General features: G+C 42.0%; 1 protein-coding gene across 1 annotated transcript in view; it reads right to left on the reverse strand.

Annotated features, from left to right (window-relative positions):
* SORCS3 (sortilin related VPS10 domain containing receptor 3) overlaps positions 1–13,659 on the reverse strand; it is a 276,531-nt gene that overhangs the window by 48,973 nt on the left and 213,899 nt on the right. Inside the window, 5 exon segments of the mRNA XM_039553918.1 lie at positions 6,129–6,236; positions 9,268–9,359; positions 9,468–9,544; positions 11,833–11,935; positions 12,379–12,525. Of these exon segments, the coding sequence (XP_039409852.1) occupies positions 6,129–6,236; positions 9,268–9,359; positions 9,468–9,544; positions 11,833–11,935; positions 12,379–12,525 (527 nt within the window).

The raw sequence follows: 13,659 nt of genomic DNA on the forward strand, positions 1-13,659 counted from the left end.
GAAGATCTATGTTTTTTTCAGAGAGCTTCTTCCTATTTCTTGCAGAGTGAAGTGAAAAGAGGCCAGACTGATGTCAGGAAAGTTTAGAAGCACCTGTGGGCCATGGGAATTGAGGAACACTGTGATTCTTTTCTCCTCACACATTGTACAAGAGCCTCAGTTGCTTCTAGGAAAAACAACCTCATGGTGTTTTGCCATCCACTCACATCTGCTCTCATTTGCTGAGGTTGCTAAGCAGGGGTGCTGGCTGTGGAGGGCAGAGCCTGGTCCCAGGGGGAGAATGCCAGCTCCTCTGACCACATCTCAGAAAAGGCACTATTTTCTATCACTGGTTTCACCTTAATTTTTCTCAGGACACCCACTCAGAGGTGGCAGACCCATGGCTCCCTACCCCTAGGCAAAGAATGTTTCAAGGACACTGTCAGCTTGTCATTTTCTTTCCTGTATTAGCTTTTAAATGTAACTGCAAGATTTGAGCAAAAGGCAGAGGATGTTGCCTTGCTTGAAGAGCCAAGATGATAAACACTTATCAGAAAAAGACAGGAAAATGACTCTTGGCTTCCATGTAACTTTGAACTCAAGTGGGAGCTTGAACCTGTGACCTGTTGCCCCTTTCTCATACTCAGTTTGCTGAGTCTCTGCTGAGAGTGAATCAGAACCTGTCCACATTGCCTTCATACCTGTATCTACTTTGCTGATGTCTTCCACAGGTCAGTCAGTTCTTCAGGATAAGAGTAATTCATGGAATTCCTGGCCACAGGATAAGGTGCCTGCTAAAAACTTTTTCAAAGCATTTAGAGGGAAAACCCTCAAAAATAGGAAAACTCATTAATATCTTAGAAACACAAAGAATACCATGTTTGGCCAAGAAAGTCCCTTATTTGTAAATTTCTATGAATGTGAGAAGTATATAAGGTAATAATATTTTTAGTATAATTTAGCATAATATATATATATATATTTTTTAGCATGCTACACTTGCCACTGTTGGAACATGGAACTGAAATAGAGGGACCTTTGGTCTGTCACAGTATGGCCTGTGCTCTTAATACTTTCTTTCTCACCTCAAACCTCCCCTGGCACTCACCTCACCTTTTCCAACATCTTTCAATTACTTATTCATTCTGCCTCACTCTTCTGCCACCCAGTGATGGATTGCCAGTAATTTTATGGGTCTCCTGGAAAAAAAAACTACTCCCACTTCATTTCTGGTAAAGCTGCATGGCCACATAAACAAGAAGGTGTTAGAAAAGGGCCAGGACTCATAACCTATTCATTTACAGCCAGGAACATTTCCTAACATACATAGCCAAGGGCAGCAGTCACAGCAATGCTTACAGCTTAACTTTCAGCTCACTGAAAATATTAATGCCCAATTATGCATGCACACATATAGAGAGATCATTAAGTTCACACAGGTAGAACTACGTAGAAATTTATATACACGCATGTGGGTGTGTCTACATAAATATTTATTTATCAGTACAGAGAAACTTAATGATCCCCATCTGTAAATGAGTGTCTGCACACATACACACATAATGAGTCTACTAAAACGATGCAGGGCTGTGAAGCAAAAAGGTTGTTTTTCTTAATATAGGTTTGGAGAGATGCTTAGCACAGGAGATGAAGTGGCAGAGGTAATAATTATGAGTAAGAGCTGCAACAACATAAAGCCCTCTTCTGGATCCATGAAAACATCTTGTCTCTGATTAAAATGGTACAAACTAGTCTGGATATACCACAATTGACTAGAATGGGAATACAGTGTGATTCCTTTCCCCTGTTGGACAACCTCAGGCAAGTAACACGTTGTGCCTATGTCTTGTCAATCCAGAAGTGTTGGATCTGACCCATCAGAACATGACATAATTAAAAGATATACTAGTCAACAGTGAGGGATACAGGACAGAAGTAAGAAACCTGTAGATTTCAAAAAGGCTAGTGCATTCTGGGCATTCATTGCATCATCTGAGAACGTCTAACCCACCACCCTTACGCATTTGAGTTATTTTCCTAGAGGACCCTGTGTTTTCACTGCTGCTTTCCACAGCAATGTGGAAATGTGCACACAGCAATGTGCTTTGGTACAAAGCTCCACACCAAAGGAGCTGAACTGACCATCTTGTCAGATGAGAGAAGTGTCGAAAGAGCAACAAAAGGAACTGCAGAAGAAGATGGTCAGCCAGGAATGGAGGAAGGACAGTGGATTCACTTTGGTTAAGAGGCAGTTCCAGGGCAGACCAGCACACACAGTCTCATGGTACTTCCCCAAGCATCACAAAACTACATTCGTAACAGAGTCCACCCAACTTGTAAGGAAATAATTCATTCTTGCAGCATTATAGCCATACAAAATTTAAAAATCACAGAATAATTTAGATTGGAACGGATCTCTGCAAGACATCCTGCCCAACCCCCTCACTAAAAGCAGCTCCCAATCCAAATTAGTCTGAGATATTCAGAATCATATAAAGCCCCTTCATTACTGATGTTCTTTAGGATTGTTTAGGACAAGCATATACAGCACAAAGCACAGAGGGTCCAAAAAGCCTAGGATACTCATACAGTAAAGACAGGTATGGAAAATGCTTACTTAATAGCTATGAAGTGGTATGAAAATGTGTGCCAAAATGGTTGCTGCTTTCTACAGCCCAGAGAGCCCCTCACAGCATGTGGCACAAAATGAATGTTGGGAAAGTCATTCTACTGATATATTGATTTTAATAAAATAGTATTACAAAAATATTGTTAATAATGCAGTATTTTAATAATAGTTGGAGTATAATGACTATGTAATACACATTCCCCTCAGAATATTATTTTTTTTAAATAGGTGAGCACAGACCACTTTGATGCAAATCTATGGAAGAACTTTTTTCTAACGGGAATCAGCCAAGACAACTAGATGAAGTATTTTTCATTTTCCAGGATGAAAGACAAACCTTTAAAAGCCACTAACGTACCCAGTTTGGCAGTACACAAATATGACCACAGCCTTGATCCCTCTGCCTCAGCGCTGCTTCAAATCTAAGAGCTCCCACCGACCCCATGATCAGCTGGGGGATCCTAATCCCAAACTGCTGTGCTCCTCTCATCAGCTTCTTGATATCTTTGGGATTTCTTCCCAGAAACATGAATTCCATGTACCTCCAAACCACCATGTGTTACCCTGGTTCAGAGGGTGGCAAGTAGCAATATAAAGGCATTGATTTCTTCTCAGCCAAGGCTTACACAAGCTCAGCATCACCCTACACTGCCCTTATAGATGAGTTCACTAAAATTCTAATTGGGAGAAATACCTAAGTGTTCTGTGTAGAAATTGTTTGCATAGAGCTTTATAAATGGGCTCTTTCCTCCTCAGTTCCTTTAATTCTGTGGATAGAAGTTTCTCTAAACATTCATTGCAAGTGTCATGTGAAATTTCTTTGTATGGCTTTTACAGACTCTTAAGAGTGGTTTTAAAAACTTCTAATGATGACAGTAATAATAAAGACAATACCAATAACAACAGCAATGGCAATAATAATGGTAATATGCCTGCAAAGATTTCAAAAGAAAAAGTTCTCAACAAAACTAATACACAATATTCAGCAAGATAACTCACTTCCTACATTCGCCACCAGAAGACTACAGAGATATAAATAACAATAACCTTAGATTTATAATGCATTTTTCATCTCAGAAGAAAACTGCATTGATTTATAAAGTAAATGGCCTAAATTCACAGCTAGTCAACTGATTAGCTCCACTGATTTCAATGAAGGTGCTGATGTGCAGATTTATGAGAGCTCAGATTGGTCTCTCTGCACGTGTGTGTGCATGTGTCTGCACATGTGTGCGGCTGGAAAGGGACACACGTTGCATAAAGAATTTCACAGAAAAACACCATATTAAACAACACAGAAAGTTACACATTCTCATTGCATTTGGAGAAAAAATTCACAGAGTGAACAGAATTGCAGGTTCTAATCTTTAGCTGGGAATTGGCATATATAGTTTCCCAACAGGATGCTCACAGCCATCTTCTGAAAAGGCTCACAGGTATATCATATGCTATTGAGTTTTGCTCTTTGCAAAAACAGGGCAAGGTTTGCAGATAGCAAGGCGACAGATGCACAGATATATTCTTCTACACAAACAAGGACTCTGCCTTTTTGAAAAAAAAGCCAAAGCCATGGCATTGTTTTGGAATAAAGGAAAAGTGAGTAGTGCTACCAGAACTGACACCACGTCTACTCCGATAAAATCTCAGTAGCTGTCTGTCACAGACACAGAGGCTGCCTTGTTTTGCTCCAGCACTGTTTGGGAATAAAACATAGGAGTGCTGCTGTGTAAAGCACAACCATAATTACTTAGCCTGTCCTTCCTAAGACAGTTTATCACAGGAGATATGGATGTGCTATACAGGAGTCAGCTACGCCCTCCTGAGCCCCCCCCAGGGCTACAGCACCAAAACATTTCTTCTGCCATGGCATAGATGGCATAGAAGCCAGTTCAAATGACCATTTGTGAGAAGAGTAAAATATGATTTTTCCCCAGCTCTTGAGCTGAGCTCAACTTCAAGTACAGACTGCTTCTCAACACATGGTCACTTCTTTTTGTGGAAAGCTGAAGTAGATCTGGGTTTTGAAAGGCATAACAACACAAATCATGCAACACAGTTGGAATACACTCAAGTCAGTAGCAGAAACGTCCAAGACACATGATTATTACCCAGTCCAAACTTTCTCAAAAACTGATGACAAGCATATCCAGCAGTCTACTCTGAGTTTCTCACTACCTGTGACACCAGCAAGGAGCTCCACCTATGCATTCATGCCATTATAAGTATGCAAATAGACTGAAGCCTAGAAGAAAATAAACTTGACCTGAATCTCTTTTCTCTTGCAAGCAGTGAAAATATGCAGGAACTTCAAGTGCAGATGCAGAAAAGCAGGAAAAGCAAATTGACTGAAAGATGGAATTTATAATTAATCTCCTGCCCCTGAACTGGAGTGATGCAAGTGTCTGATGTGATTAACCAAAGGTGCTTCTTTGTGCCACTGTAGATATGCTTCACAGGTGTGCCTCAGTCTAAGGCATCTTTGCCACCTTGCTTTCTGATGTTTTTCAGAAGCCTGTTTCAGGCAATTCAAAGAAGCACAGGTAAGAAGGCATTTCTGAAAGCAATGAAGGCAGTGCATCTTGTCCTTGCTTTGTTCAGAATCCCAGAGCACAGCGCTCTGATCTACTTTGTTCAAGAGGTCAGATAACTACTTGAAGATGCCTTTGAACTTAAAAACTTCCCTCTCCTGGTTGTTGAACTCAAATCCTGGCCTGTTCTTGGGCCAACGTCACTCCACCGGTTCTAACAGCCTTACCCAGCACTTCAGCACTCCTGGGAGGAGGAAGGTCCCGGCACCATCCCTGCCAGCCCAGGCTCCTTCTCCCATGGGATGGGTGAACCATAGCATACTAAACCCCAGACAGGAAGCTTATTCTGAGCTCAGCTCTGCATATGCACCATGAGAACACTTTTGCTTGAGCTAAAACCAGATGTACAGCCCACAATGCAGATAGCAAGCAACAAGGTTGGGGGATATTCATACCCACCAGCAATCTCAAACGAGAGTCATGCTGCACAACTGGAGCAAGCACAGAACTGGCATTAGGTACAACCATACAGATCTCCGACTTCTGAAGAGCACTGCAGACCCTGGGCCGTCAGATCCAAGGACTACAATCCTTGGATTATGAGAATAATCATGAGAATAATTATGAGAAATGACCTCTGGTTGTCACTAGATGCAACCTGACCAGGGCTACACCACTGTCCAGAGAAGCAGATTTATCTGCTGGTCTGTGTGAACTCCCAAGCTACAGCTTGGGACCATCTTTCCTTGCTATAGCCCCTGTCACTACTGGAGAGAGTTTGGCTCCATCATCTATTTGCCACATGATGCAAGAACATGCCAGCCAGGCCTGTGGCCATCAGCAAAACCCACAAAACAGCACCATGACTTCATGAAACACTGCATGTGTAGCTACACAATGCTGCACTGCACATCATGACATTACCAGGCACTTGGGGATCTCCATGAACCCCTTCTGCCATCACAACTTAAAATAGGAGCTGCTGTACTTACGTCATTATCTGGGTCTCTATGCCAGGGTCTACAAGGGATCCATCCACAAAAAGTGGTGTTGATGTGAAACTGTATTTAGTCCAGGATCTTCCCTCATCAAAACTCACCCTGGGATAGAAGCAGACAACATTTATATACATAAAAAGACTTACTCTAGAGCAACTGCAGCAATTAAACGTTGGCTAAGGTCTGCAAGCTCCAGCAGCTGGGTTTACAGACAAGCACCAATCTTTGCCATTTCCCAGCCCACTAAATTCATGCTCTTGATGTACTTTGAAAGATCAAAGCTTTAGAAAGCATAAATACTGGCAATAAGGATATAGATATACTTGATGCAGCTGTAGATCAGACCTCAAGGGATCAAGAGGCTTTGCCAAGACCTGTTTCTGGGTCTGGAATATGAAGCACCACTCAGAGCATAAGCAACCCTGGCCTGAATGCATGAAAATTGCTTTCACCATCACAGGACATTTTGACCCATCCCTGTATCAATGCCATATAGCATTAGCTACAATCTCTCTATCCCTATTAGTACTTTAAAGCAAATTTGCCTTATTTGTGGGAGTGAGGAGTGTAGAATGTGTGTGCACACATGCATCTGAGCATCTGGATCTGTCTGGGAGGCTCTTGGTGGACACCGAGTCCTTCCTGCTCCAAGCAGGTAGAACAGTATCTGACATGCCACCAAAGGACCAGGAGGCCACTGTAGTGTGTATTATAAACCAACCTCAGATCTCTAGTGTGCAAAGCCAAGGCTGGCAGTCACCATCCCCTAACTCTGCCCCTCACGTCACTTAGCAAGACACCTTCACCTGACTCAGAAGGCACCTGTGCCAGAACAGGAAGTTAGCTTTACACGAAAGACAGAACTCTGGGAGTACAACAGCACACAGAAAGATTATCTGCCCTAAATCTATTTATTTAAATGTATGTATCTTCCCATACACCTGTGCATTTTTATGCTTTCTGCTTGCATGCTTATCTCTCTAAAATAGCATTTCAACTTCTGGGGAACAGCATGCTTCATTAGCTTAGCTAAAGTTCTCTCAGCTTTTCAATTACCCACCCCTCTTTTCTCCAGCATGAAACTTATTGTACAATGTCTCAGCCTGAGAACTAATAGATTTACATGTACCCTTTAATCTATTCCACTCCTGCCCATAAAACAGGTGCCTACTGAGGCAATATGAAGCAAATTCCAAAGCCCCTAAGGGTACAATTTTGGAGGAAACCTGTTGGAGCGTATTGATAACAGATCTAAATCACTACTCATTTAATAGAGTGGGTGGGGCACTCGTAGTACTGCACATGCCATTTCAGGAGACTGAGTGTAAAAGGAGAGCATCCAAAATGAACCTCCCCAAACAAAGGTGAACTGAGCTCTCAGCTTCTATGAAAAGTCAACCTGTGACCAAATCATCCCCAATATGTAAGTACAGGCACTTGTATTAATGTGCTTTTTATGTCTGAGGAGCCTTCACAATTAAAGACAACTGAAACAGTTACACCTGGCCTGAATAATACAGTAACAAATGGTTAATACATGACTTGCAGCTTTTTCAGTAAGTGGCTCCCCTTTCACCCTTCCAGAGCTCAACCTGCTGCAGTCTGACGCACCCACTGCTGGTGACACCCACCCGTGGCTAACACACACTTCTCCTTCCTTGACTCATACTTGGCTTGGTCTAAAGACTGGGACATGGTCCTGATGTCCTCTTTCCTGAGGGCACTTTAGTTACAGCCATGACAACTGAGTTACCCGCCAGAGGCTTCCAGTCACACCTCAACACATTCTATCCATAGACTGGAGTCTGCAGCTCATCTTTAGGAGTCTGCCCTGTGACTACTGTCCTCTGTATGTCCAGTTACGGAGCCAATACATCCCATGGTCAACAATCCACTATCACACCATGACTAAAGCAGTCATTTCTTTACTTCAGGTAGCAAAGAAATGGGCTCAAATGCAATATATTCAAACTTCTACAGAAATCTATGTTGCAGTCATCCCAGAGTTATCTGTCAGATCAGAAACATAAAGTCCAGAAGCTTTTTATATTGAAAAAGTAGCTGTTAATGTTCTCTAAGTACATCTCTGGAACATAAGCTTGTAAATGTGTGAAGTCAACATGTCTTGAGGTGTCCAGATTTGGAAAGACTGCAATTTCACTGGAGGATTTTGTACAATAGTAACTCAGGTAGAGGAGACCTTAAGACCTCATCACTGCTGCCAAACACCATTGCTTTTTTTTTCTATTTGACTGAAGACCACATTTCCTGTTCTGCATGAAAAGTAATAGACATGCGCTTAGCACCATCAAGCTAAGAGACAACTCAGTATTGTAGACAGGAAAACATCTTGTCTCTGAAAGCTATTTCTAATTCACTTCTGAACAGCATTAGATGCTGGGTAGGTCAGTCCATTAGACATGCGCCTCTTTCAATCAAGCCCCGAGACTGAAGGGGCATGTCTAATGGACTGACCTACCCAGCAATGAACACACCCATTTTCTGTAAACAGCGTTAGTTCTGAATTTTAGAATGTTTAACTGGTGCAGGAGTCAGAGGGGCAAGAGCTAAGAAGAGGCTAATTTTGAGCAGTATCTTTAGTGCTTAGATTGTTATAACCCATTTATAGCAAAACAGTGTCTTCAGCTGAGAAATCATTTTGCCCTATTTCACCTCCAACTCTAATCAGTTGCCACTACAATATCTCTGGAAACTGATAGTCAAATACTAGAGGAGTTAGCAACATATCTCTGTTGTCCTCATCTACACCTACTGCCCTCTCCTCTCCCTCCCTTTATCTGTCTTATCAGATTAATGTTAAATTCTGTAAACAAAATGTAGAAACGAGAGACACAGCCTCTCAGAAATACCTGAAGCCCAAAGGTTGGCCTATTACTTAGTATATGTGTGTGTGTAGGAAAGAAACCCCACCTGGAGGCTCACAGTACATTACCAGTGCAAAGAGTAATTCATACATGTAGATGATTATGTACGGAGCCATTATATTTATAAAATGGTGCAATAATCATTATATTCATCAATAAAACCACATTGATGGTAAAATATAGATAAGAATGACTTCATCTACTCATTTTATAGACACTGGCACCTTCTCAAAGTAATGTTTCCTTACCACATGTGCCAGATGGGCACTGACGTGTGTTTCATGGCCACTAGTGCCCCTCCCCAGTCCAGAAACCAAACGTTGTATTCCTCATCGAAGACCTGCAAACAAATGAGGTACTGCATGAGTGCCCCACTCCACTGGGAAGAGAAGAGGCAGAAGAAGAATAGCAAAAGGCTCCATGCTTTCCTTTGCTGTGAAAAACATACCTGTCTCCAGGAATTGCCACCATCAGAAGAGATGAACACGCCAACATCCGTGTAGGAAAGTTCAGAGCCAATATTGCCTGTAACACAAGTGTCAGACATTCCTGTATGGATGAACACACTAATGAAAATGTTAATTAAATTTCTGACATTTAATGCTGGAAAATTAGAAATTTAAATAGGTTGAAACTCTCCTGTTACCATCATGGAATTCAACTAACCACATAATTGTTTCAAAGCTATTTCAAAAAAGTTCTGGCTCTGGGAGGCAGCACAACTCAAGAAGGGTGTTCTCAACAGTGCTCAGGATATAGGAAGTGTCTTACTGTCCCCCACCTAATTTTCTTCCCTGACACCAGCAAAAGTGACCAACTGTTTAAGATGAGGCTGTAAGGAAAACCTGATACGGGCAACCACATAGAAAGTCAGTCTATAGGGATGTCCAGGCTCAAGAGGATAAATCTACTGTGTCAGTTCAAAGGTCTTAGCCCAGTATCTTATCATGAGTTAGAAACTGATTTAAAAGCAGCAGTATAGGTTTTGTATCATCATATTTTAAACACCAAAATGGAAAATCCAAATTTTCAAACAGGGATTTACAGATGGAGGCAAGGAAAGGGAGTAAAAAGGCAAGAATTTGGTTGTTATCACTTCGTTCTGTCTGTGCAAAGCTGTTCTGTTATTTCCTTCATTCTTTCCCTCTCGTTTTAGCTGCATGCATTCAAACCTCACAAAATGTAACTCCCAAACAAGTCAAGATTTAGCAGCTGTACAATTAGATAATAAAACATAATTCTTCCATTTACAAGAATCTAACCTCTGTCCTATACCAAGTGTCCAAATTTCCAATCATTGCTGGACATGTCTCACTGTAAATCAAGTGTTTGAGCAGCCAACACTTGTGAGAATAAATTGCAAAGCATATCCTTGAATGCATTCAGCAACATGGTGAGATGCTCCTGTTGTTGTGAAACTGGTTAGTGGAAACAGATGTGTATATTCCCAACAGGTAAGGCTTTTTAATCTACAAAGTAGTAAGGCAGAAATTATATTCTGCCTTTTAAAGGTTAATTGTTAGACTGGGAAAGCATTCATCCCATGCACTGGCAGCTTGAAAAGAACCTAATTTACTAACAATTTAGATCAATGCCTAGAATCTCACCATCCTGCTGCCTCTATTTGCTTCCTAAAAGGTTAAAAAAAAAAGCTTTTGTAATTACAGTATCATGAGTCGGGCTTGTTCCTAAGCATCCATCTAGTGCAACCTGCCAGGAGTGATGACTCCACTTGGCTATGCATAGGGATATCTGGAGGTTTAAACCAAATTATCTCACTTCATTTGGCCTGGATCAGTGAACTGGAAATCACATGGTGTCTCCCTTGTTGAGATATAAATGTCATGAAGGGAACCCGTTTCAGGTTCTGGCAAACACACAGAAGCACAGAAGGACATGAGAATGAAAATGGTTGGAATAGTGTAAGTTCATGCTGACAATATGCTAACATCACACACTTGCAGGCCACTGCTATGCTGAACAGGACCAAGGAGATAAACTGAGCCTTAGAAAGAACAGTTAAGCTATTTGGACATATTTGAGCATATGTAAGAGACTGTTTGAAATGACAGAATTGCCTACATGCTTCAGAGGCCAGCTTTCAGTAGCACCAGCCATTTGGAAGCATTTTGTTAGTCCAGCAGCTCCCACAGAGCTGAGTGGGGTTGGTAGCACCATCCATCCTGCAGATTAATTACAGTGGGTCAGCCACTGCCACCATGAAGTATTGTAGCAGGCTGTCATTGAAACAACACAACCTGCCAAAGCATTTTTTTGCAGAGCAGCCCACAATACCAGTAGCCCGTGCAGTGTTGATTAAATGCTGCTGGTCTTGCAGCAATACAGGGTTGAAAATAGGTGCCATGCAGAACACAGGCACCCATGAAGCCCAGGCTTCACCTGACAGACTTTGTGACAACTCTGTGCTTGCTACTCAAAAGGCAGAACATATTTACATCTTCAAGTAGCCCATGGTACTATTCTCATCCATGGCACTTGCAGCAATCAGATACACATCCATCAGTGGTTGTAACAACATGAGAGGACCTAGTAATGCCACTTGGTAATGGTACCTTGAAAGTATGGGCTGAGACCGGCAGATGGGTTATTGTAGAGCAACAAATACCTGACACCTTTTTTGAACTTGGGGCCATACACCTTTTCCTAGCCCATAGCAAATGGGAGTTAATGTGAATTAGCTCAGCACTTGCTGAAACAGAGCTGAAAGGTTTTACACCAATAGGGAATACCTCATATACTCTCAGGCTCCCAGGGAGGTATGGGTGAGTGGTGAGAAGCACTTATGTTCTTACCTGTTGCCACCAGCAGCCCAGGAGCTGTCTCTTTGCTGGAAATACTCCCTGAAGTATATGGATTTTCTGAGAGCTGCAGGCGCAAGTGCAATGAGCAAAATGGCTGTTGACAGAAAACAAACAAAAGGCGGAAGCTTTAATATGCAGCAAGTTAAAGATCAGAGGAACTCCTGGTGACTGCACACAGATGCTCTGATCCTTCTGAAAATGACCCCTCTGTTCTTAGCACACATAGTTCATACGTTCCTTTGCAGGAACTCTGCACTACAAACAAGCATGTCTGCCCTTGTTTTATCAACAGTCTGACTTAGAGCACTTTTCCCCAGAAACTTTCTTATTCTGACTTGAATTCTATGAAATACATCAAGAAAGAAGGTCAGAATTTTCCCTTGAAAGTGATGAAGCTATAGAAAAAGAAATTTACTTAATTCATTTAACACACAGAAGGTCAAGAGAAAAAACACAGGGAGAGTTTTGTTAACCTAGTGACTAAAATAAGCAGCTCTGAAGGAATCAGTAGTGCCTTGAAAAAGATTTGCCACTCACCAGCTGGCAAAGTACAGGATCCCCTCTTAGATCGGTGTCTGGTGCCTGTAGCAAACGCCAGTCTCTGCCCTTGTTGTAGGTAATGAAAGTCTTGATTTGGTCATCTATCTTCCTGTTAGCCAGGAATATGCCTTTGATCCCTGCTACCTAGGAAAAAGGGAGAGAGATGAAAAAAATACATCGGAAGAACAGGCTGGAAGCAATGTCCATCTGAGCACTCTGAGGAGTGGGAGGTCTCTGTAAAAGCAAAGAAGCCATCTCAATCAAATCTTATAACACTGAATGGCACTGACGGTACATCTTGATGATGGTTGAAAAGCTGAAAGATCTCGTGTGGTTTCTTATTAAAAATACCCTAGGGTATATCACCGTGTCCCGCAGCCGTAGGGAGGAGGAGAGAAGATCCAGCAGGCAGGAACTGTGCAGCAAGATTGATCTCTTTAATTATCTTACAAACTCTTCTATAGACTTTTTTCTTCACAGTCTAATTGGACAAAGTATCAGTCACCCCTTGGGGTGATTGGCTAAAATCCTAAAACATCCATTGTCAAAATATTTTTCTACTGTACTATAAACAAGACTTTTCAAGGTTGCAGGTGGCTTGGTTGTTTACATAACTCTGCTACCTCTTCTGTGAGAGAGAAAAGTCTCTCACGGACTTAGAAAATAGCAAGAAAATCCTTGCTAGCAGCATTTTTGTATCCACAGTTTCTCTCCTTAGAAGAAAAAGACAAGGATGGTCACAGAGCAAATCCTGAGGAAACAGCCCACTTTGGGATTTCATTGAGTTCTTGCAGACAGGCTGATGATGGGCTTGAAGGTGCAGCATGCACCAGGTCACACATGAGTCCTGTGAGCTTGAGGATGGGGTCTGCCCCACTGCCTCCACAGATTGTCAAAACAGGGGAGGCAGCACATCACATCAGAAGCAGTGTGGGATCCTTTTGTGTACCAGAAAAAAAAAAATCAACACAAAAGATGGGAATCCTGAACATGCTGAGACACTGATGTTTTGCAAACTTGATTTCTCCCTCTTCCTTCCACACCCAAATTCTGACAAAATCAACCCAGTTGTTTCAAATGTTTTGATTTTTGTCAGCAGAACCCATTCCAACAGAATATGGTCCTGTCAAAACATCCCCAAGAAGATTTCATGTTGAGTCTGGTCTCTGTTGCACAGCTGCGAAAGTGAGACAGGAAGAAGGAACTTGCTGCAAATCTGCAACTTCCTGGCAACTGTCACAATGCAAATCCTTCTATCTAAAGCCCCTGGAGTGACAC

The sequence above is a fragment of the Corvus cornix genome, chromosome 6 (assembly GCF_000738735.6).
Source record: "Corvus cornix cornix isolate S_Up_H32 chromosome 6, ASM73873v5, whole genome shotgun sequence".
Taxonomy (NCBI): domain Eukaryota; kingdom Metazoa; phylum Chordata; class Aves; order Passeriformes; family Corvidae; genus Corvus; species Corvus cornix.